Consider the following 25,359-nt stretch of genomic DNA (forward strand, 5'->3'; position numbering starts at 1 on the left):
CCAGGGAGTTGACCGCGGCGGTGTGGGTCGCCACGGGCTTGTCGTTCGTCGGGGTGGCCGTCGGGCTGTGGCTGCTGGGCGGGCGCGGCACGGCCTTCCTGGACGCCCTGGCCCCTCTCGTGGCGCAGTCTGGGTCGCCAGTCACCCGGCGGCCCCTGTTGGCTGCCTGGCTGCTCTGCTGCGTCGTCCTGTCCTCGTCGTACACCGGCAAGCTGCTGTCCGAGCTCTTCGAGCAGTGCCCCTCCCGGGACATCCAAACGATGACGGAACTGGCCGAGTCCAATCTCACTCTCCACATTCAGACTGGAATGATCTTGCGCAGGCACTCGTACTTTTTGGGCAAACGCATCAAGTTCCAGGACATCCGGGGCTCGGTGACGGAGAGCTTGCACGGCGTGCTGAACCGAACCGCCGCCGTGTTGCTGTCGCGGTCCTCACTCTGGTCGCTGGTGCCGCACGTCAAGGAGCTGGCCGGCGTGCACACGTTCACCGCGCCCTGGTCCTTCATCACCAGCTCCCTGGTGGGCAAGAAGGGCTCGCCGGCGGCCAGGGCCTTCCGCGTGACCTTGAGTCGCTTCAGGGCGGCCGGCCTGGGGCCCATGGTCATCTACCGCTTCCAGAACAGGAGCGACACTTGGGAGCACGCCCTGGAGAGGGTGCGCGCGCAGCAAGAGCGTCGCAAGGTGGTGCCGCTCGACCTCGCCACGCTCCGGGGGTGTTTCATACTTCTGGGCACCGGCCTCCTGGTGGCCACCGCCGCCTTCGTCGGCGAGCTCCTGTTCCTCTGGTGGGAAAGCACCATGACCGACCACCCACCGTAGTGAGCAGGCCCTTCATGGCAACCATGGCCGCCAGGTCCACCATGACCCACAGTGTCTACCATGGGCAAGGGCTACCATTGCCCCCAGGCCCACTAGGTCCACCAGGGCCACTATCAGTCACCATGGTCACCTGGTCGACCACGGCAACCATGAACCGGCAAAGAAGCGTGCGACTGACTAGCTGATTAACCACAGCAAAAACGGAACGACCAATTTTTTTTCGGATCTTCCTCGTTTATGGCTCAATTCGCTGTTTCAATAACTACAAATCAAAATTGAAATGTCAGATTTTACTTTTGCTGAACCATGTGCCTCGTAAACGCGAAAAACCCGCAGTGTGCGGGTGGGGTTTAGAGTCACTCCGTGGCCGGCATACACGTCAGGGACGAGCCCAGCCTCGGCAACGTCCCGCAGGGACGCGTGCGTTCCTTCCCCCCACCTGCGCCGAGGTCTTCAAGTTCCCTTGAGGAGATCTCTCGCAGCGGCTGCCGGTTCGACGAGCAGGAGCAGAGCACACGCTTCAAACCTTTACGAAGTATTTTGGGCATACATAGTACACACTAATTTACTGTGTTATACGAAGAAATAGTTCGTAACCCAGTCCCAAAAAACCATGGATTGCATGGGATCCCATGACACAAATCCCATGACAGCCCACTGAAATCCCATGAGACTGCGGTTCAGCACCATGGACAAGCGGCATGCCATGCAAAATGGAGGTCGTTTCCCATGGTGCAGGCCTAGCACCATGGGAGGACCTCCCCCATGATGTGAACTTTTCCATGGGTTCAGACTTCCCATGGGAAGGCAGTCCTGCTCGTGCGTTGAAAGTCTCCGACTAATTTTCAATTATAGGTCATATCATGTCAACGGTGCCCTCCAGACAAAATATGATTGCAAAATCGGATGTAGCGTCAAAAGTTTAGGGGGTGACAGTTCTCCTGTGAAATGATTAAATCCAGATCAGGCACTGATCTCATCATTTTGTACTCACAAGGGACTCTGCCAAGGCAAGGAAGTGCTTCCCATGACTCACACTCCATGGAATTTTTCCCCATGAGTCGCAAGACACCATGAGAAGTTGTTCCAAAAATCACGGGGAATCGTTCCCATAGAAAGAATGTGCCCATGGCGTCCCATGCACCGCCATGGCTCATGGGATGCCCCATGGTTTTTTTGGACTGGGAAATTACGAATTATTTTCTTTGTAAGCTTATGTATGTACAAAATACTTTGTTATAACAAAGCTGCTTTTCTTTGTTGGGTCTTAAATAGTTTGTAAGGTTTTCTCAGTGCAGGCCCTTCCGCAAAAAAGCCGACCACGTGACCCAGGCGCGTCAGCACGTCAAAAAAGCGGAGGAGGGGGGCTGTTTTGGAGGTTGTCTACCTCGCAGGGGATTTTTTAAATTTTGTTTAAACCTTGAAAATTTGTTGATAAAGGACAAAAAGAAGGACAGCAAGTTATTTTTTAGGCATGAAGTGCCTTATAGTTTCCCCAGGATTCAGCCGGCGCGAGATTCCATTCGTGTGGCCCTTTATGCATTTTGAAAATTTTCTATAGGATTTTACTGAGATTTTACAGACTAGTAGAACTTTGAACGCTGATTCTAATGTTGAAATGTGGTTAAAAAGTTAACGGTCAGTTTTGAGAAATTTGCTGTCAAAATCGCTGTTTCCATGGCAAAACTCGGCTCGTCAAAGAAAAAGGAAAGGGAGTGGAGGGAGCTGAGCCGGAGTGGACCAATCGCCGAGCTTCTTTTCGCTTCTGTACAGCTTACTTCATACGCTGCAAAAGCACGTTCGAATCAAAAAAATCTCTTCGACCTTCGACTGCAACTAGAGAAGATGCAACAATAGAATTTATGTCGTTTTCGAACGCAGTTTTTTGGGTAGAGCTATCGAACAATTCTTCTTGATCGGAGTGTTTTTGGACATGCGTAATAGGTAACCAACTGTAGCATTGGAAATCTCTATTCATTTTGCTGTCTTTCTTGTTTTATATTTGTTAGCTGTCCATAAAAATTCATGTAAAACAAATTTTCTATTTATATCTGATTAATTTTTGAAAAAATATATACAGAAAAGAAATAAAAGAAAAGTTCGTTTTTCTTGACACAAAGTTTTCCAAATATTACTTTTTTTTCTGACAATAAAACAATTTTGTTTTTGTTGAAGAATCATTCCTGATGATTCAGTTAGCACCATGACCACTTCGCTCGACCTCGCGACTTTCAGTGCTCATGTTCCTCGAACAAGACTCACCCGCGTTTCGAAACCATCCCTCCCGAGTTTATAAAGTTTGTCAAACCAACCGTCGTGATGCTGTTGCGTTGTGAGTGAGAACTTTTTCACAGAATTGAAGAAATCATGACTAGAGAACCATAGCCTTTTGAAACATGCCAAACAATTCAACGTCAGCAACAATGGAGGGGCAGTTTTAATGCGCGACTAATCCAACAATGGAGGGGCAGTTTTAATGAGCGACTACTCGTGTTTTCGGCTTCGCTATTTTCGCAAGGGCGCAGGACGCCGAGGAGATTGTTGCCAACCAAGAGACTAGTCTGTGCCAACCCACCTTCTTTGCCCCACGAACTAATAATGATTGACTTCAAAGATGTTCCACTGTGGAATACATTAGCATTGAAATTTTTCGAATTTCCCGGCATTTTGATTTCTTTTTGTTGCCAAGTTTAAATTTTGACGGGTGGCACATCGACCACATTGGTACCACTGCCATTCGTAGCCGAACCACCCCATTTCCCTTTTACACATTATTGTTTCTTTCTCCACACGATAACCAAATTGACTTTGTGACTCCAAGGATTTCTTAAAATCGTATTTTTTTAAAAATTATAATATAATACGAAAAGCAATTTTTCACAGGTGAATAAAACAGTAAAGCAGTTTAAAAAAACATACACATTTCAAAAAATTCCTTTAACTATGATCTTAAGATAACAAGGTAGGTTTACGCCAGACCGCGCGTCTTCGTAACAGGCTTCTAAATTGTTGACGTTTTGCTTCCCTCTACACTCACCACTTGCAGTTCGTTTTAATTATTAAAACAACAAGCCATATGACCTTCCCGAAGAATAGGCTTGACAGTGTCAGACTCCTCGCTTTAAATGGCAGCAATTTTACTCCTATAATACCTGGAGCTTCTTCAAGAAGTTTCAGTTGCGCATACAATGTGTAGGTGAGGGTGAGGCAAGTGTATTCCCTGCCGCGCGACGCGTTGCGTTTGCCGCTACGCTTCGGACATTTGATTTATCTGGAAGGTCCGTCAGATTTGAGGGGGTAGTGACCCGGCAGCTCGAAGAATAGGGGGTCAGCTGCCCCTCTGACCAAGTGCTTCCAACGCGCCTGCGTGAGCACGGTGGTCAGCGGCGAACGACCGCAAACGACTCGAAGGACGACATTCGTCCGTACTTCAAACTCTTCTAAGGAAAGTCTACGATTGAAATAAAATGAGTGAAACTCTCAACTGAGCAGCTTTATTTACCCACTCACAAAGTTTACTCGATTGAGATGATGGTTCTCTTCGCAAAATGATCGTCCCATGAACCGGCCACTATGCAGGTCCCCGCAAAATTAGTTTCTTTGGTAATCAGTAATCAGCACTACTTGGCTGTCTCGGCACCGTCACTGAGTCTTCGGCTTGTGCCTCGGAGGCGGAGAGGCGGTGAGCTTGCTGGTGGCGGTGACGACGGCCAGGAGCACGGCGGCCAGGGCGGCCAGGACGACGGCGGCCACGTCCAGCAGCAGGTACTGGTGCAGCGGCAGGTCGGCGCCGAGCGGCCGGCAGGTGGCGCGCGCCGCGGTGCCGCACCACGTACTCCGTCCACCACACCGCCTCCCTCGCCGCGCGCCGAGGCCGGTCCGTGAACCGCGCCGCCACTTTCTTGGCGCGCCGCTGGAACCTGGGGGTGCCAAAGTGTGTCAACGCGGTCAACGCGGTCAGGCGCGCGTGGGTGGCATCTCTGCCCGACCGGTGTATCGACGAGAACCACGGCGGGTGTCGCCCTGCTCCATTCGCACACTGTTCACACGCGTGGGGTATAGCTGTGCACTACTCGTGTTAATTTAGTCAGAATGTCAGAAACGTGTCTGAAATCCAGATCAAAATTCACGCACTTCCGAAAGCTCAGATTCTGAAAACTTGTTATGATATTGATGATGGCCTGATTTTTTCAGATTGTCAGAAAAAGTTCTCAGATTTCAGAGGTGCGTGAATTTGGATCAGGATTTGAAACAGATTCCTGACATTCTGACAAAATCTACATGTGTGATATTGTCCAAATCCAGCACCCTAGCCTACGGGTTGCAACAGTCTAACGGCCTAGCCTCCTACGTATTCGTGAAGGGTCTCTCGAGGGAACTCGCAGATGATCAGCAATTGTCTATGTCTGTTTGGTTTTGGTCGGGCTCGGTCGGGTGAGTGCTGACTGAGGCTCCACAGTTAAACCAAGTGTGGAAAACTCTACCTTGAGGAGTAAGTTTGCAGCTCACAGAGGCTTTCTCTTGGCATGGCGCAATTATGGCGAACTCTACACTTTAAGTGTGGAGTCTGCAAATGCCGCCCCCCCTCCCCGCCCCGTTCGGAGTTGTCCACTCTTCGTTTGACAGTGTTCTCCCGAGCCCGGCCTGTGCCAATGGCAGGTGACAGATTGCATCACTTCAGCACTGTCGGGTGGCGCCTGATTGGCAGGCAACCTATCTGCCAGTAGTGCTAGCTGGCTGGCGTAAGCGCGTTTGAAGCCGGCTGAGGTGGTCAATGTTCAAACTGCAAACTCACGTCGAAGTGTGGGGAGTTACTCCCCACCAGGAGGTGAGTATTTCTCCACACAATAGGACAAACTTGGTGCTGTGCCGGCTTTCCAAGTGACTCGACTGACTGTGAGACGGTACTATACTTGTCGGAGGTGGTGAACTCTCGCAGGGTGGCCAGGACACTGTCTTTGGTCATGGTCCTGTAGTCCAGCTGCCGCGCGATGCCTATCTCCTGGTACAGCAGGATGTTGGGGCCCTGGTCCATGAACACAGGGATGCCCACCATGGGCACGCCCAGCGACAGCGCCTCCGTGGTGCCCATGAGCCCGCCGTGGGTCATGAAGACAACCACCTTCGGGTGGGCTGCGAGACAAAGAGGAAGCACCTTTTTAAACCTTTCAAACTATTTTGGGGCCTCACTGGGAAACCAAGAACTCCACTCTTGAAAAGTGGAATTTGCGGTCTCCGCTGCTCTGATGCTCTAGCGCACTATCCCAATATCCTACTGAGCTTTTTCATCGTAATACGAACAAAAAGCTTAGTATTATGACTGCGCAGCGAAGGTAGTAACCTATGTTGAGGCTCAGTAAGTTACGACCAGATTATATTACGACCAGTTTATATTACGAACAAATTTCTCTGTATTATGACAGACTTGTGTCGTAAAGTACTGAGAATTAGCTCAGTATTATGACTGCATGGCATTTCTCAGTTGGGAGTGTGTAGCAGAGCATCTCCTTTGGTATTGATAAAGACATTCTCAGGGTACGCTGCCTCACCCAGCACGTCTCGCTGCGGCAGCCACGGGACGACCTTGACGTTGGCCGGCGGCTGCAGTCCGTCGCCTTCGTACTTCCAGAGCACTCGCTGCGGCAGCGCGGCGAAGGCCGCCAGCAGGGCCTCGATGACGGCCTGGGGCAGCGAGTTGGAGCGCACCAGCGAGCCCATCGAGAAGACGATGACGCCGTCCTCCGCCCCGTCCATCCACTGGCGGATGGCCTGTCAGGCCAAGGTCAACATCAAGGTCAAGGTCAACATCAAGGTCAGGGTCAACATCAAGGTCAGGGTCAACATCAAGGTCAGGGTCAACATCAGGGTCAGGGTCAACATCAAGGTCAGGGTCAACATCAAGGTCAGGGTCAACATCAGGGTCAGGGTCAACATCAAGGTCAGGGTCAACATCAAGGTCAGGGTCAACATCAGGGTCAGGGTCAACATCAAGGTCAGGGTCAACATCAAGGTCAGGGTCAACATCAAGGTCCACAGGTCAACATCAACGTCAACATCAAGGAAGTAAGCGGATGTCTTGCACGAATAATTGACCGTCAAAGGGCATAAATCGTTAATGCCTTTGGGAAGGGCATTAAAATTTTGCTTGGAAATTCCTTTACCATTTACGCCCTTCCGAAGGGCATAAAACGATTTATGCCCTTCCAAGGGCGTAAAAGAGTATTTATGCCCTAAGGCGTAATTTTTATGCCTTTGTTTTACCAGTGTGGCCTTCCTCACAGGCGCTAAAAGACGAACAACACGGGTGACGACAGCACGGTGAAACCAAGTGTGCACTGGTGTCAAATTCATCAGGATTTCAATCAGGAAATTCCTGATTGGTCAATCAGGATATTTTCTGATTGGTAAATCCTGATGTATTTTCGCGCACCTCTGATTGATGATTTCTGATTGGTACCAGTTCTGATTGACTATTTCTGATTGTGTTTTTTCCTGAGTGGACAGTTCTGATTGGTAAGACAACTTCAAACATCGGTAATATGACCGTGCCGGGGCACATTCAAAATTGATGATAACTTCTCTGGGGGTTCAAAACTGAGTCCGATCCAAATCTGAAGTCCGATTTTCGATAGCTCGTGATCAGGCCTCGATATGCTACTAAAGATGATCCGATGTGTATGAAATTAAAATGGCCCTAGCACTGTGGCAAAAAGCTACGGAATATTCTGTAAACAGCCTGTGGTAATTCTCCGTAGCCCCCTTATCAATATTCTCCGTAGGCTCTTACAGTATTTTCTGTAGGACCGCACAGTATTCTCCGTAGGACCTTACAGTGATCTCCGTAGGACTATACAGTCTTCCAGGTCCTACGGAGAAGACTGTGCGGACTTACAGAGAATACTGTGCGGCCCTACGGAGAATACTGTAAGAGCCTACGGAGAATATTGATAAGAGGGCTACGGAGAATTCTGGCAAAAAAATTAACAGAATTTTCCGTACCTTTTTGCCACAGTGAGTCAAATCGGCTGAACATGTCACATACCAAATTTGAACCCGATACCGCAAATACTTTCCATTTTATAGGCATCTGTACTTTGACACCATCAAAATTTCCTGATTTTCTTTTCTGATTTCTGAGTGGCAATCAGCAATCAGAAAAGCAGTCAGAAATTTTCTGATTGCCAATCAGAAATCAAATATCAGGAAATTTCTGATTGGCACTCAGACATCAGAAATCAGGAATTTTCTGATGTCGGTACTCAATCAGGATTTTTTCTGATTGACAATCAGAAATCAGAAAGAATTCCTGATTGACAATCAGAAATCAGAAAATCAATCAGGAAAATCCTGATTTCTGATTGGAAATCAGAAATTCAATCAGAAAATCCTGATGGCATTTACACCAGTGTGGACAACTCCACACTTTCTTGTGCAGAGTAGTTCATCTCCACTCTAGATGGAGTGTGCAGTCCCCACACTTGAAACGTGGAAAAGCTCACAGTTGCCCTCTCGCTTGGCATGCTGCAGTCGTGGAGAACACCTCAGTGAAAGTAATGGACTGCAACTCTGCACTTCTTATTGCGGAGATTGAAAATTCCACGCCTGGGGTTCCTCCGCACTCGGTTTCACAGTGTTGGCGTACCGGCGGGATGTTCGCGAGGCTGGGCTCGTCCCGGAGGTGGATGCCGCCCACGTCGATGACGTTGGGGTTGACGGGCCGCGCCGGGTGCACGCTCACGTGCCGGTTCACCATCACCAGGCTGGTGTTCTTCACCAGCTCGGAGATGGGTGGCGTGTCCTCGCCGAAGAACTCGCGCAGTACACTTTTAAAAAAATTTACTTAAAATTCATAATTTTTTGGGTCGATTTAAAACTTAGTCTGAATTTCAACAAAATTTTTACCGCGGTCGAAAGTCAGACGACGTTGCCCAATTTTCAGATCAAAATGTGTTTAAAAAATTTTCCCGTCGGTTATTTTAGACAAGTCGTCGGAAAATTGAGCAGTCGCACTAAAATATGCCCCGTTGGAGAGCACAAATCGGGTGAACTTTTGCCATCGTTTATCGTGGCGCTCAGAAGGAAAGTTTGGTCAAAAATTAGGCCCCCGGCAAGCTCCTATTGGAAAGGTAGGAAGAGCTGGGTGGGGCTCTGAATTGCGAGGGAGAGCGGCCCTTAGCCCCAAACCCCCGCCGACCCGTGGAATGCGCGAGAAGTGAAATTGTATTCTTGTTATTTAGCTTAAACTGCATTATTAACCTAAATTTGCTTTGGTGCGCCATGCCCTTTCAAAAATACTTGGAAAAATTTTTACAAAATCCCAGCCCAAAAACGGAATTTTATCAAAGAATAGGGCCCGCGATCGGTGGCAAAACCATTGGAAAAGGTAAAAAAATGCTATTTCGCCTTCAGCGGAATTTTACCCGTCTCCATCGCACAGGCCACCGCGGGAGGGGATGTGTCCATTGGAGCCCCCCCAAACTCATGCTTTTAGGGGCCCCTAAACGTATTTTTAATCCCCCCGGGTGGTTTTTAAAGTTCGGAGATTCGTGTCGGGGAAAAACCGGGTTTTTTTCACTCGTTTTCCTTTCCACAAATTAATGGTTATTTTTCGGACGACAATGTAACAAAAATTGAACCATCGCTCAAAAAATTCAGACTTGCAGCCCCTAAATTAAAAATTTAGACAACATCAAACTTTTCAGACGGGTGGTCTGTAAAATTCGACCATTTTATGGAATTTCAAATTCAGACCACCAAGTAAGAGGAAATATTCGATTTCTATTGTTTTAACATGTACTTGTCGCTGGGTTGAAACAATTTTCCGCCCCTTAGACCAAAATTTTCCAATACGGAAAAATAGGTGCAAACAATTGCCATTCACTGAACTTATGAGCAAGAAAAATGCTGGTCATTCCTAACTGGATAAATTAAGATCGACGAATTTTACATGGGCCCCCAAACCATCTTTTTGGCTGGGGCGATACCGAACCGTTAACCAGTGGGTTGAAAATTTTGTCTGTCGTGGGTCTGTCGCTGCCTTTCCCTGTGGTCCTTCGCTTCCCCACAAACTTTGAAGGCTGGCATTTTCTGAATTTTGAACACTTTTTTAAGGGGAGCCTTGGCTGGCAAGCAAAATTTACCTCCAGTTGGTTAAAAGTTTTCTGGGGGCCCTTTTTCGCGTGGTTTCTGCGTGCCCCACTTTTTCCTGAAAAGGGGGTCTGGGGGGCACCCGGAGCCTTTCCGGCAAGGAAAATACCAGTCAAGTCGTTTTATCGAAAAATAAAAAACCTTTTTTCCAATGTAGGGGGGGTCTGGGGGGCGGAGCCCCCCAGCATCAACAATTTAATAACCGACAACGGACCAAGCCATTCCTGCCGCCAGGCGGGCCCAGCCCCGCAGGCCAGGTAGGTACGCCAGGCGTGATGGAGAACAGGAGGAGACCGGGGCCTGTTACGACAAGACGGGGTCTGGCGTAAACCTATTTTTCGCGATGTCTCGCTGCCTGTTCCTCCAATCCACGCCTGGCGTACCTACCTTGGCCTGCGGCGCTAGCCTGCCTGCGGCAGGCAATGGCTTGTCCGTTGTCGGTTATTTTTTAACTTGTTGAATGCGGGGGGGCTCCGCCCCCCAGACCCCCCTACATTGTAAATAGAGTTGTTTTATCTACAGATAACACGATCTTGACCCTTGTCACTTTTTAACTTGTCGAGGCTGGGGGCTCCGCCCCCCAGACCCCCCTTTCTCCAAGACAGAAGTGGTCTCTCTGCAGAAATCTCTATTTTTCGCCGTTTTTTAAGTGTTTTTCGCCTATGAAAACTGAACCACACTGTTAAAAAAATCAGTTGTAATTTTCATAACATTGGTTGGCATTTTTTTTCACAAACAATTGTTATGAAAATTAAAATCACAAATGATTGTAAATTGTTTTACAATCACGTTATGAAAATTCATATCATGTTATGAAAATTCATATTCGCGTTTGCGAGGTCATTTTAGAGCAGTTAAGCAAAAGGACAACTAAGTGTTCATGTATATGAACACCCAAGCGGCCTTATGCCATTTATTGAACCGAATCTGCTTTTGATCAGCGGGTTTCGAACCCGGGATCTTTGACTTGTTGTGCACGCTCTTTACCGCTGTGCTACCACGTCCCACGGGAGGCGAAGGGTCAGCTACTGATGACTCTACCAGCGCCCCTTGGCCACGCCTCTTGAGCTAGTTATGAAATTTACAATCGGATTCGGAAAATTACTATTGTGTGCTCAAAATCAACATTTAAGATTCGCAATTTTCAGAACATGGTTTTAAAATTACCAACAATTGTCAATTTTACGAAATTGTTTCGAATTTTCGCATCAAGTTATGAAAATTGCAATGTTTGTAAAATTCATATCCGTATTCGTAAAATTGTCATCAAAATTGCTTTGAAAATTCATAACTTTTTTAACAGTGCAGTTGAGCTAGGATAGTGAAATTTCGCGTGTGCCGAGCCAAGGACATACCTAAGAAGTGTGCAAAATCTCACCGAGATCGGCCGAGCCGTTCAGGAGGAGTAGTGCGGACAGACAGACCGACAGACAGACCGACAGACAGACAGACAAAACTTTTCAACCCCACTGGAGTAACAGGCTTCGCTATCGCTCAGCCAATCACCATCTACGTAGAGTCTAAGAAAAGGCCAGATGGCATGGTGTGGAATGTGCCAGTAATCGATCTTCGAGGAGTGGATTGCCTACCGTGAGGAGAGCCTTACCTCACAGCAGCACCAACTCGACTTGTCTCCACAAAACTACCTCACCATACCGCGCCCCACACGGTAACATCGCGACATGCGATTCTCTGTGGGCAAGTGTAGACTTGACAATTTTCTCCAGCGACATCTTGCGAATCCGCCGAGCCATTGCGTTTTGTCAAGCGAGACTTGCCAACTAGCAGCTTCCAACACAGCATTGCGGAAACGCAAGATCGAAAGTCAAGAGAGCGCTGGGATTCTGGGGTTATGCGAAAAGTCAAGTCTCCGGATGGCGTTCGCCCAGGTGCGGCTCGGCTGGGCTGGGCCCGGCGGGCTGCTACGTCACTGCTCACTACCCCCTCCCCTCCGCCTCCCGTTCCCCGTAGGCTGTCGTCTCCCCCCCTCCCCCTCCCCTCCTGCTCCCTTACGGTGGCCTGGCCTAGCCTGTGGCATCTCTTGTCGGACGATCGGACCAGCACGGTATTCAATACCAATTTAAGATCGTTGTTTTGGAGGAATGAGAAGGTAAGTAATGTGCATTTGATTTATATTTTGTTTTAATATTTGTTTAAAATACATTTTTAAAATTGGAAACATTGACAAACGTTATCCGCGTTGGCTGTCTCGTCGCCTACTCTCGCCGGGTCCTTTCTTTAGTTTCATGAACAATTATTTATATGTTACCGTGAAGTGTTCGTTATTTTAATTTGTAGCAAACAGACTGTGTAATTTAAAGCTTTCGGTTTAGTTTCTGATTGGCTTGAAGTGAAAGAATGGTTGTTATCTGCTCCAAAGGAAACATAACCTCTCCAGCCATAAGTCCAAAAGCAATTTATTTCAGTACTTTTTAATCCTCATCGACTGTTGTTGCTATGTTTGTTCTATTTCTACAAATTCTAATTTCTTTCAAACAAATAAAATTGCCCTCAAAGTATTTCTCTTATCAAAGTCATTGGGTTTTCTTGAAAAATTAACACACTCTAGCTGGTCTTTTGCCCCCTATTTTCTAAACCTTATATTTTTAGTATGATAATACCTCTTCTCTTCGATACTAATTTATTTCTTTTGTTCTAGCACCCCAGAAAGTCTTGGCTAACAACTGCTATGTTTGATATCTGCCTTAAGTTTGGTTAAAGCCGGCCCATCCAGAGCTTCTCATAATTTATGTCGTTACTCTTTAATTACAATGTAAGTAATCCGCTTTTACACTTATTTTTGAAGAACTCTTCATACTGTTGTCTTGATTTGTTTTTAATTTCTTTTACTAAATTCTAGGGTTACATTGAAGAGGCGGCATGAAAATGATAATTCGATTATAATTGAGAACCCCACTTGTTGTTTGAAGTGGGCGGCAACAGCTCAAGAACATAAAAATATGTCTGTTCTGGACTTCCAGTTATTGACGGAGTCACTAACTTCAATACATCTCCCTTTGTTTACAATTTTAGATAAATGTAAGTAGACTCATCTCTTGTTTCACCCTATCTTATTTAAATTATGACTTATCTGATTGTTTTTCTTTTAATCTCCTCATTTCAGACAAGTAATTTGGAGATGGAGCAATATGTGGCCCTCGTTTATGATTCTGGACACCACATTTTGGTTTTGAGTTGCCCGAAGCAGTCACTGAACACTATTTTTGTTTTGTTCTGATCTCGACATTGTCGATAGAGTCCAACTCATCACTGCATCTTCTTTTATGGACTATTTTTATAAAATGTGAGTACTCTCCTATTCTATTTTATCATAACATATTTAATTGATTAATTTATTGATTGTTTTTCTTTTATTGTCCTCATTCCAGACAACTTATCAAGAAATGGAGTAATATGTAGTTAAGGATCACCACATTTATAACTTCATGTTTCCCGCAGCAGCCACTGAAAACAACTTTTGTTTTGTTTTGATCAGGACATGTCCACAGTCCACAGTCCAACTCATCACAACAACTATTTTATGGAATATTTAAACAAAATGTAGGTAGATTCTCCACTCATATTATCATTACTTACATAACATGCATTTATTTTATTTTATCTTTGATTTTCCTCATTTCAGACAAGTGGTGTAGAGATGTCAATATCAACCAACATTCTGCATGAACTATTTCAGCGAAATGTGAAAAATCTTTGTGTTTAGTTAAGCTACAGTACACTTTTAAATTAGAACTTTCTGCCAAGTTTTCTTTTTAACTGATGAAATTAATTACTGTGTTAACTACATCAATAAATGTACATTTCAATCTCGACCCATTTCTTTGCTAAAAACCCCGCCACGGCCGCTAGAACGGCAAAAGTACGAATGCAGAAACGAGAGCGACCAACCGCCAAATGGCGAGAAAGCAATTGCAGATAAGTCAGAGAGAGTATGAGAATAGGCAACAGTGCGTATGCAAAATCCACATCGACCGATCGCCGAACAGCGAGAACGGGCAAGAAGAAAGGCGACCGAGCTGCTGACGATGGCCGGGCGGAGACTTGACTTTTCCCCAGGCCGCACTGGGAGAAGTGGTGGGGGGAGCATGCTAATCCTCCGGCGCGCGCCTCACGGAGCGGGCCGGGCGTGGCCCGGCGGACGCCGGAGACTTGCGTTTTGTCGAGCGCTCAGCGGAAAACAACCCAGACTGCGGCTTGCCGATTGGCAAGACTGCCCATCTCATTTCTCCAGACCTCTCTTGAGAAAAAAAGTCAAGCAATGCCTCCGATTCTTGTCACCTGGAAGGTCTGGAGAAATCGCATGTCTCGGTGTTACCGTGCACCCCAAATTGTTTTGCCACCACAGAGCATAGTCAGTTGCAGCGTTAGATCGCTCCAGCTAGTGTACCGTAGGACGGGGTAATATGAGACAAATTTCGAGTTTTTTTTTTGTGAATTTTCCTCTTTTAATTTCAATTTGACGTACTGAGGTGTTTATCACTTGTTCATTGACCCTTTGGCTACACTCCCACCAAATTTCAGATTTTTAGGTGCAGTAGGGACCTTCCAATAACCCTCGGAATGCCGTCCCATATTTCCCTGCAATGTGGGGTAATATGAGAAAAAAGAAAGAAATGTTAAAGAAGTATGGAGAAATAACTCATTTAGGCGGGTTTGGAGCTTTCAAAGTTCTTTTCACTCATTTTAAAGATGATTGGCAACTATAAAGGAGACGATATGAAATCTGGAGGGAAGCAAAATAGGTGTCACAAAAGAGAGCTGAAAAATGTATAAAAAGGCATGAGTTGTGCCTGTCACATGAAAATACTGAACGAAGAGCATAGATGCCGGTCAGATAGTAAAACAAATTAGTGTTAAAATCATTGTTACTTAAAATTATTAACAGTGGAGTATGTTTGGCCTCATGTTTCAAGCGAAAAGAGGTGTCTCTATTTTCCCTGCAAGGCAACAAAATTGTATTCCATCTGGAACAGGCAGCCCGGGAGTAGACATAACGGAACCAAATTTTGTCCTGATTATGTTGACATAATTGCCTACAGATTTAAACCTCGTTCGGACGAGAACCCGAGTTCTAACCGTGGTTTCTATGGAGGTTTTTACTAACTTTATAAAACTTGTTAGAATTTAGAGGTTTTTCCTTTGGTTCTTAATAACCCTGGCGAGTCTCTGATAGCCTTCGTGCGTTTCCCGTGAGTTGCCAAGGCCTCCGAGATCACGAAAAAAAATTCACGGCGGACTTCTGAACAACCGCTAGACAGCAACACGACAAAAACCGAAAAAAGTGCGCTTTGTCTCGATTTTCCTTCATGTCTCATATTACCCCGTTCTACGGTAGCAGCCATAGCCAAGACCCCGCGCCCCATCCTGCTCGCCTTTCACCGTCCGCGTGCCCTTGCGACGCAGGACGGTGACCTTCTCGTGCGGGCAAAGGGGGCCGCTCGTGCCCTGTATGTGTGCGCTGATGGGAAGGCACGCCCTATAGGAGTGGGCGTGCCTTCCCATCAGCGCACACATACAGCACTGTGGCAAAAAGCTACGGAAAATTCTGTAAACAGCTTGTGGTAATTCTCCGTAGGCCCCTTATCAATATTCTCCGTAGGCTCTTACAGTATTTTCTGTAGGACCGCACAGTATTCTCCGTAGGACCGCACAGTGATCTCCGTAGGACTATACAGTCTTCGAGGTCCTACGGAGAAGACTGTGCGGATTTACAGAGAATACTGTGCGGCCCTACGGAGAATACTGTAAGAGCCTACGGAGAATATTGATAAGAGGGCTACGGAGAATCCTGGCAAAAAAATTAACAGGATTTTCCGTACCTTTTTGCCACAGTGAGGGCACACCTCACCCCAGTCATTGCCTTGTCACAGTCCAGCCTGAAAGCCAGCACAAGTACGTTAATTTGCCCTATTTGCAACATTTTGGGCACGCATTTCGTGAGATTGGCAATAGAATCAATGTTGAAATGCAATGGGGTCAGCAGACAGTATACACCATTTTCCGAGGGGGTAAACACTCCGGTGAACCTAGTACAGACTACTCCCTATTACGGGGTATTACACTTGTATTACGCATGTATTACGCCTCGATTTCATTGAAAAATGACATTTTTTGATACTTTTGATCCCCAAATGTATTACTATTACGCGTATTACGGCGTAATACCCGGCTTTTGTGTACAGGGTATTACGCAAGTGTTTACCCCCTCGCCATTTTCTCGAAGTGAAATGACCCTCGGCGAAGTGCCACCCGCGAACTGCTGTTCTCTGAGGGCACTAGTATGGCTCGGTTGAACCTGATGGCCCCGGTGACCATGGTGGTCCTGTGGCCCTGTTGAGCCTGGTGGCCATGGTGGGCCTGGTGGCCATGGTGGGCCTGGTGGACATGGTGGGCCTGGAGGCAATGGTGGGCCTGGTGGCCATGGTGGGCCTGGTGGCCATGGTAGGCCCGGTGGCCAAGGTGGGCCTGGTGGCCATGGTGGGCCTGGTGGCCATGGTGGGCCTGGTGGCCATGGTGGCTATTGTAGCCCTGGTGGTCATGGTGCCCCTGAAGGCCATGGTGGTCACGTTGGCCATGGAAAGCCTGGTAGCCCTCCTGGTGGTAATGGTAGAAGCCCTGGTTGCCATGCTGCCCCTGATGGCCATGGTAGTAGCCCTAGTTGCCATGGTAGATCTGGTAGACCTGGTGGACCTGGCTCTATTCCACCAAAAGAACAGGAGCTCGCCGACGAAGGCGGCGGTGGCCACCAGGAGGCCGGCGCCCAGAAGCAGAAAGCACCCTCGGAGCTTGGCGAGGTCCAGCGGCACCGCCCTACGGGGCTCGTGCTGCTGCGCACGCGCCCTCGCCAGGTCGTGCTGCCAAGTGTCGCTCCTGTTCCGGAAGCGGTCGATGACCAAGGGGACAAGGCCGGCCGCCCTGAAGCGGCTCGACGTCACGCGGAAGGCCCTGGCCGCCGGCGAGCCCTTCAAGCCCACAGTGGCGGTGGTGAGGAAGGACCAGTGCGTGGAGAACATGTGCACTCCCACCAACGACCTGCCGTACGGCACCAGCGACAAGAGCGAGGACCGCGACAGCAACACGGCGGCGGTTCGATTGACCACGCAATTCAAGCTTTCCGTCATCGGGTTCGGCAAGTCTTTGAACTTGACACCTTTTTCGGTAAAGTTTGAGACGCTACACTGTAAAAAAATATAAATGGAAATTTCGTGCTGTGGGCAATGAAACGCCCTATCTAATGTCCCCGGACTGCAAATTTCCTATTGCTTTGGGCACTGAAATTCGCGATTCTATGGAATAGCAATTTTCAGGCTCCTGTGGGCAACGAACGCAACCGCCCTTGCCCAAAAAGGAAATTTCCTATTTGGGCTACGAAAGCTACCACAGTTGCCCACAGTTGAAATTTCAGTGTGTGGGCAATGGAAGACCCCAAGTCTCATGAGGCTTACATTGAGCTAGAAAAAAAAAATACGATTTCAAGAAATCCTAGGAGTCACGAAGTCAATTTGATTATTGTGTAAGAGTGTGGAGAAAGAAAAGAAGTGGTGTTGTGAAGTTGTGGTTGTGAAGAAGTGGTACCAATGCGGTCGATGTGCCATCCGTCGAAATTTAAACTTGACAATAAAAAGAAATCAAAATGCTGGTAAATTCAAAAAATTCCAATGCTAATGTATTCCGCAGTGTTCTGACAATGGAACATCTTTGAAGTCCATCATGATTAAAATGTTCTTAGCAGAAAGAAGTCAGTAAATTAATTTTCTCGGGTTGGCAACTATTTTCTTGGCGTCTGCGCCCTTGCGAAAATCGCGAAGCTGAAAGCGCCAGCAGTCGCGCATTAAAACTGCCCCTCCATTGTTGTGAACGTTGAATTGTTTGGCTTGTTTCAAAAGGCTATGGTTCTCTAGTCATGTTTTCTTCAATTCTGTGTAATAGTTCTCCCTTACAACGTATCAACACCACGACGGTTGGTTTGACAAACTTCATAAACTCGGGAGGGATGGTTTCGAAACGCGGGTGAGTCTTGTTCGAGGAACATGAGCACTGCAAGTCGCGAGGTGGAGCGAAGTGGTCCTAGTGCTAACTGAATCACAACAACAACACTGCGCATGTCCAAAAACACTCCAATCAAGAAGTATTATTGGATAGTTCTACCCGAAAAACTGCGTTCGAACCGGCACCAATTCTATTGTTGCATCTCGATACCTCAGAGTAAGAAACGCTCGGTTGCCGCGAACCGTTGGAAAGGCGCTCAGTCGCGGAGAACCCTGTGAAATCCGCTCAGTCGTCGCGAGCTGCCTGTAAAACGCTCAGTCACCGGGATTCATCCGAAAGCCGCTCAGTCGCTAGGAGCCAGACGAAACCCGCTCAGTCGCGGAGAGCCGGCCAAAAACAGCTCAATCGCATTTCCCCAATTATTTCAAGGGAGAGGATTCAAAGCTTGAAGCACTGAGACAAATCAGGGAATCACTCTAGCTGTCCCGTTCTCCTGTCAAGCTGCAACCTTAAGCTTTCTATGGCAACAGTAACGTCGTTAGAAATGTACCCAGATTTTGTAGATCATGATTATTTGGTGACAGTATGCGAGTCTGCTACACAATGCGATTGAGCTGTTTTTGGCCGGCTCTCCGCGACTGAGCGGGTTTCGTCTGGCTCCTAGCGACTGAGCGGCTTTCGGATGAATCCCGGTGACTGAGCGTTTTACAGGCAGCTCGCGACGACTGAGCGGATTTCACAGGGTTCTCCGCGACTGAGCGCCTTTCCAACGGTTCGCGGCAACCGAGCGTTTCTTACTCTGAGGTATCGATCTTGTCTACCTGCAGTCAAAGAAATTTTTCATTTCGAACGTTGCTTTTTCAGCTTTTGGAGTAAGCTGTACAGACCCAAAAAGAAGCTCCGCTATTGGTCCGCCCCGGCTCGGCTCCCCCCACTCCCTTTTTTTTCCTTTGACGAGTCGAGTTTTGCCATGGAAACGGCGATTTTGACAGCAAATTTCTCAAAATTGGCCACCAAATTTCTGACCAGATTTCAACATCAGAATCAGCGTTCAAAGTTCTACTAGTCTGCAAAATCTCATTAAAATCGTATAGAAAACTTCCGAAATGCATAAAGGGCCACACAAATCAAATCTCGAGCCGGCCGAGTCCTGGGTATACTATAAGGCTACTTCGTGCCTAAAAAGTTCCCGCCGCGAGCCGAACCCAAGACTCTGTATTGAAGGCCGGCCTCGCTAACCACTACGCTGCCCCTTCGCCTGTCAGCTGAAGTGTCGTTAGTCCTAGTGACTCCACCAAGTAGGAGGCCGCCTCCTCCTTGAGCTGCTCACCTCACGGAATTTCCTGCTGTGGGCAAGCCAAGCAGCCCTTCCTTGCCCACAATAGAGATTTTCAATTGTGTGGGCAATAAAGTGAGTCCAGGTCGTTACTGTGTCTCGATCAGGGGGTGGAAACGGCGCTGATTTGGCGGGCCATGGCTGCGGCGATGCGTGCACGGCCGTTGTTTGTTGTTTTTTTGTGGTTCCTAGAAACCCACTTTCTAGCTAAAGTAGATATCTTATGCACAAATCCTGTACGTGTACTTCTAGAGTAATGTTGTCTCTTCGAGAAAATAAGCCCGTTTTGAAGATTTGAAACCCACAGGACGAGTCATGGACATGTTTGTAACTTGTTTTAAATGGCTCATCCGCGTTCGGGCGCGGCGATTCTGGCCTGAAAACGCCGAAAAAAATGTAAACAAGTTACAAAAATGTGAATATCTCATTTTGTAAGTATCAATTCGGCCCAAGGAGCTTATTTGCTGATCCTTCAACCTTACTCTTTAAGTACGCGTTGGAGTTTTGTCGTTAAGACGACTACTTCAGCTGGAAAGTGGTTTACCAACTAACGCGGTAAAGTGGTGAAAACGGCAAAAACGGCCGTGCACGCATCGCCGCAGCCAAGGCCCGCCAAATCAGCCCTGTTTCCCTGTTCCAATGGGGAACGAAATTTCCTTCTGTGGGCAGGCAACGCATGCTTTCCATGCCCAAACACGAATTTTCATGTTTGGGATGCTAAATTTCCTACTCCAATCTGCCAAATTTCCTACTCCAAATGAACATTTAATTTCCAGTTTGGGCAATGGAATGTCCCTTTCAGTGCCCACTGGGCCAAAAATGACACTTTCCTGCGGGGGCAAGTGAATTTACTTGCCCAATGGCCTAGAAAATCTCCACGAATTTTTAACAGTGTACTAATGAGGATTCCCGGTTGGCTGTACAGAGTGAGGTTAGACCCTGCCAGTTCGTGCAGCGTCTGGATTTCCCTAGAGGGGCACTGCTCGAAGAGCTCGGACAGCAGCTTGCCGGTGTACGACGAGGACAGGACGACGCAGCAGAGCAGCCAGGCTGCCAAGAGAGGCCGCGCGCCCTGCCCAACCGGCGACCCAGGCTGCGCCACGAGAGAGGCCAGGGCGTCCAGGAAGGCCGTGTTGCGCCCGCCCAGCAGCCACAGCCCGACGGCCACCCCGACGAACGACAAGCCCGTGGCGACCCACACCGCCGCGGTCAACTCCCTGGTGACGGCGTCCGCGACGCAGCTGCCCTTGCCCATGCCGGCGGGGACCAGGGCCAATACACTGTCCAACCCCCACGGGAACGCGTCCGACAGAGTGGTGCTCTGAATTCGCAGCGGGTAATCCAAGGTCATCAGATCGAAGCGACAAATCTTCGCCACGTCTTTCCATACGCCATCTTCGTTCCGCACCAAGCTGATGTTGCTCATCGGCCGGATGACGGCCATCACGAACTGGTTGTACAGGAAGTGGTCCATGTTGGCCTTGGCGGGGATGTACAGCATGGTGCCCGTCGTGGCGTTGCCGGTGTAGTAGCACGGCGGGTAGAACTGGGTGGCCCCGGGGACCCAAGCGGAGTCGGAGGACAATGAGTACAACGTGGAGCCGTGCCGGGCGTCGCTGACGACGAGCATGACGCGGAAGAAGTAGTCCCCGGTCGCGATGCCGCGGAGGCTCTTCAGCCTCCAGGAGGTCGTGTAGGCCGTCCAGAGGAGCGTCCGGCTGGCCACGTCGCGGTGCACGGCCGCCAGGCGCGCGACCAGGGCGGCCGCCTCGTCCTCGGCGACCACGAGGACGACGCTGGGCGTGGCGAGGAGCAGCCGCGTGCTGGGGGACGGCCACGGCCCGGTCGGCGTGGGCAGCAGCGACACGGCCGCCGCGGCCTGCATGGCCAGGAAGGCGTCGAGCCACCGCGGCGTCCCCAGCACCACCAGGTGGGGCGCGAACGGCCCGGCGCGCAGCAGGGCCGGCTGCAGCAGGCCGTGGATGAACCTCGCCTCGTCGGCCACGGTGGGGGCCTTCTTGTCGGTCCGGAAGGCGTTCCGGGGCGAGGGGAGCGCCCCGGTGCTGCACAAGAACACCACGGCGACCGCGAGCACGGCCCGCGGGACCGAAGGCGAAGGCGCCATGGCGAGCTGGCTGGCCGTTCTGGAGTGTTCGGCCTGGGCCTTCCCTCCGTCACCAGTCACCCCGTCGTGGGCACTGCAGACTGATTCCGAGAGTCGTTGCCGTCGCTCTGCCTCTCTCGCAATCATGGGGAGTGCGTCATAGGGGCGTGACAGAGCGACGAAAAAGACTTTTGGAACCAGTCTGCTGCCACGCCTCCTCTTCATCTGGCTGGTGACAGCTGACGACGTCCCTTTTGAGCACTGCATGGCTGTCTCGAGGCGCTGAGAAGGGGCGAGCGTCTCGGCCGAGGACTCGCAATGGAATATCGACCGGGACCGGTAGATTCGAAGATTAAAAGCCCAAAGGACGCCGACGCCAGCGCACCATAATCGATTCGCATTCGGCCCGAGCCCTTAGAAATGTGCTACACTTCAGTTCGGACCTTCTCCTGAATTCTTTTCCCCTTTCATGGAGACGAGAGCTCCTTTCCGAGCTAATTTTTTTCCCGATACACATCAAGAAATCATATACAGAGTACTCGGTATTACGCTGTGTTAAGGTGTTATTAAACGTGTATTAGGGCATTGTGCTACATTTTGTCACGTTTGACCTCAAAACGGTAGTGAGGTTGTCAAAACGTTAAAATTGGGCATGAAGTAGATGGACGTGCCCGTCGCCACAGCGACCGTATCCACTTGTGCCGATACTCCAAAGCCTTACTTTAGCTTCCTTTTGCAGCATCACTGACCTTGTCAAGGAGGATGCTTCCAAAGTAGGTGAGGACGTTGCGGCACCGCTGCCACAGGTTCATCTTGCCGGCCATCAGCTCGTAGGCCGTGATGAGGTACGAAGGGTTGTCCACGGACCCAAGCCTCGCATGCATGTGGGGGAAGTCGGGCTGCGTGGCGATGCTGATCAGGGGAATCTGGTAGGCAAAGACAAGGGGCATGAACTCTACAAACTGAAGTGTGTACTCAGTATGCATCTACAGATGCATACTCATAAGTACACACCTACAGACACTGTAAATCCAAAGGCAATACTTTTGGTACCTTTTTTGGCGATACAATGAAGTATCGCCAATAAACGGCCTTGCGAAAAAGTATTGCCTTTAAAACGGCGATACACAAACGTATCGCCAAAATTTGGCGATACGTCGGAGTATTGCCACAATTTGGCAATAAACGCTAAACAAATCAAGGGGACAAGTTCCTAGTTCAATGCCGTGGTTTTGGCGATACCAAAAAGTATCGCCGAATTTTGGTGATACTTCTGTGTATCGCCGTTCAGAAGGCAATACTTTTCCGTAAGGCCGTTTATTGGCGATACTCAATAGTATCGCCGAAAAATGAACTCAAGTATCGCCTTTGCATTTGCAGTGGATGCATACCTAGCTGAGTACACATCTACAGATGCATACCTGTTAAGTATGCATCTGTAGGTGCATACTTGGCAAGTATGCATTAGTAGGTGTGTACTGTCACCATATAATGCCCAGTATCAGTACACATCTTCAGATGCATACTTGGCTGAGTACACATCTACAGATGCATACCTGGTAAGTATGCATCTGTAGATGTGTACTCAGCCAAGTATGCATCTGTAGATGTGTACTCAGCTAGGTATGCATCTGTAGGTGTGTACTTATGAGTATGCATCTGTAGATGCATACTGAGTACACACTTCAGTTTGTAGAGAAGCAGCGCTGAAGGGTGAACTTTATGCTCACTGTTCAACCAAGTGCGAAGAACTCCTCACTCCCTGGTGACGAGTAAATCTCGACACTTGGACGGGTGGCGTTTGCAATCCTCACGCCTCGAATGTGGAGAAGCTCCCAGAGTCCCTACCTCTTGGCATGGCGCAAACTCTGCACTTCCCTACGGCGACTGCTCATTCCACACCTCCGCTTTCCAAGTGTGGAGTTCTAAACCCTTGGTTTCGCAATGCATGCCGTACCTGCAGTTTGTGGGCGACCACGGCCCAGCAGTCAGAGCCGCAGATCTCGGTGAAGACAACGTCGAATTTGCCGTAGGCTCCACTCATGATGTCCTGGAACTGCTTGGTCTGGAACACCTTGCGGCAAAGGCCGGGCCCAGTATTTCTATCGAGCAAGTCGAACAATCCCATCAAGTCAAAGTCCACACTGCGAGAAAAGATCACGGTAAATCCTGTACTGATTACTCCAGACTTCACCGTACTTTTTTTAACAGGCAATGCCGTCGTTTTTTTACAGGCAATACCGTACTTTTTTTACAGGAAACGCCGTACTTTTTTTACAGGGAATCCCGTACATTTTCCCCCGGCAATCCCGTACTTTTAATACCTATCAAAAACTGCTATAATTTTGTTCAGTCGATTGACCCTCTTTTTCCAAGTTCCTGATGTACGCAACTGCTGAAGTCGGACTCCTGGACCCCTCTTCCGACCACTCGTTGGAAAGGTCTTGACGAGACCTATTGAAAGGTGCAATAAAATTTTTCAGTCGGTCGACCCCCTTTTTTCAAGATCCTGATGTGGACACTTCTTGGAAGCGGCCTTTGATGGGACCAGATCTGGTCTTTCCTACGGCATGAACTGTACGGAAGAACGGTAACTACTGTTAAAAGACTACGGAATATTTTGTAAAACAAGTACGGTAAATACTGTAGACTGTACGGAGGATACTGGTTTTTGAAGTACGGTAAAGTTTGGCAAAAAAATTATCCAGGATTTACCGTCATTTTTTCTCAGAGTGCACCATTTCGGTGAACTTCATGCTGTTCACGTAGGTCGGGAGCTCCTTCGACAAGTCCACGTCGGTGTAGTTGGCGCGGGGCTGCTTCAGCGGAAAGGGGCTCAAGTCCACCACCTCGTGGCCGCTGTCCGCCAGGGCCTGCATCGTGGCCTGCACAGCAGAGAAACTCTGTATTAAACAGCATGCAACAACACGCGTGTGCAGACTGTAAGCTCCACACGTCCAAGTGTAGAGAATTAAACTCCGCACCAGAAAGAGTCGAGTTCTCTACTCTATAAAACTCGTCGACATACTAGTATACTCGACATGGAGCCAACCTGGCATGTACACTCCACCTGGAGTCGTCCTGGCATGCACACTCCGCCTGGAGTAGACCTGGCATGTAGACCTGGCATGTACTGTACAGCTGGAGTCAGCCTGGCATTATTTTCACTGTTGATGAAGTCGCCTATCTTTTGCTTGTAAAGCAGAGCAACAATGTGCATGCAGGTGCACGCCACCTGGCGTGTAGTTGGCGAGCATGCTCCAGCGTGGAGTGCACATGCTAGGCTGACTCCAGGTGGAGTGTGCATGACAGGTTGGCTCTAGGTGGGGTATACTTTGTCAGCACTTGAATTCCTAGAGTACACTTCGTTTGGCAGAGCACTTAATTATCATAACGAGACGCATACCTTGAACATGACGTTGTGGCTACTAGCCGGGATCGGAAATATGCCCAACACTCGATAGGCACATACGGAGGGGACTGTCCCCACAGGCAGAAAATCGTGTGACCACGAACCTGGGTGTCGCAGGGGTTCAACACCCCCCAAAATGGCTGGGTTGTTTTTAAGGTTTCGCACTGTGTTGGATAGGTGGCGCTATCAGTGCCGGGCCATATGTGTTGTTTTTTTCCCGTTGTTGGAGCTTCTCGTAGTACTTCAGTTTATCTTCTTTCCGCTGATGACCAGAAGAAATGACATCACATCTCGATTCATTACCGCACACATGTAAAAATAAAATAGGCAGGCGGCGGGGATGTCTGGCGTCCGTGGAAAAGCACCGACGCTGGGCCCCTTGTATTCACGTCCAAGCTATGACAGCTCAAAGTGAGCATATTGCACACTGCCAATCCAAGAAGTGTCGGACAAGTACACACTTGCAGGCGAGGACAAAAATGTGCTAGTGCCCGTGCAAGAGTCGACCACACTGTGCCTAACATTTAAA

General features: G+C 48.8%; 1 protein-coding gene and 1 long non-coding RNA gene across 2 annotated transcripts; one reads left to right on the plus strand and one right to left on the minus strand.

Moving 5' to 3' along the window:
- Positions 1 to 876: 876 nt before the first annotated feature.
- On the minus strand, positions 877 to 25,016 carry LOC117650772. Its single transcript, XM_034394374.1, is given in 11 exon segments — positions 877 to 1,002; positions 1,434 to 1,659; positions 1,860 to 2,002; positions 4,557 to 4,622; positions 4,624 to 4,741; positions 5,735 to 5,954; positions 6,371 to 6,590; positions 22,168 to 22,344; positions 23,376 to 23,492; positions 24,134 to 24,303; positions 24,825 to 25,016. Coding segments are annotated over 10 exon segments (1,419 nt in total). The 5' UTR covers positions 24,140 to 24,303; positions 24,825 to 25,016.
- On the plus strand, positions 11,947 to 13,801 carry LOC117651425. The gene is made up of 6 exons (XR_004588101.1): positions 11,947 to 12,078; positions 12,628 to 12,741; positions 12,829 to 13,007; positions 13,093 to 13,272; positions 13,358 to 13,529; positions 13,612 to 13,801. It is a non-coding gene; the product is annotated as an uncharacterized LOC117651425 (long non-coding RNA).
- Positions 25,017 to 25,359: the final 343 nt, after the last annotated feature.

This window comes from Thrips palmi, unplaced genomic scaffold, assembly GCF_012932325.1.
Source record: "Thrips palmi isolate BJ-2018 unplaced genomic scaffold, TpBJ-2018v1 HiC_scaffold_5, whole genome shotgun sequence".
In the NCBI taxonomy this organism is placed as follows: domain Eukaryota; kingdom Metazoa; phylum Arthropoda; class Insecta; order Thysanoptera; family Thripidae; genus Thrips; species Thrips palmi.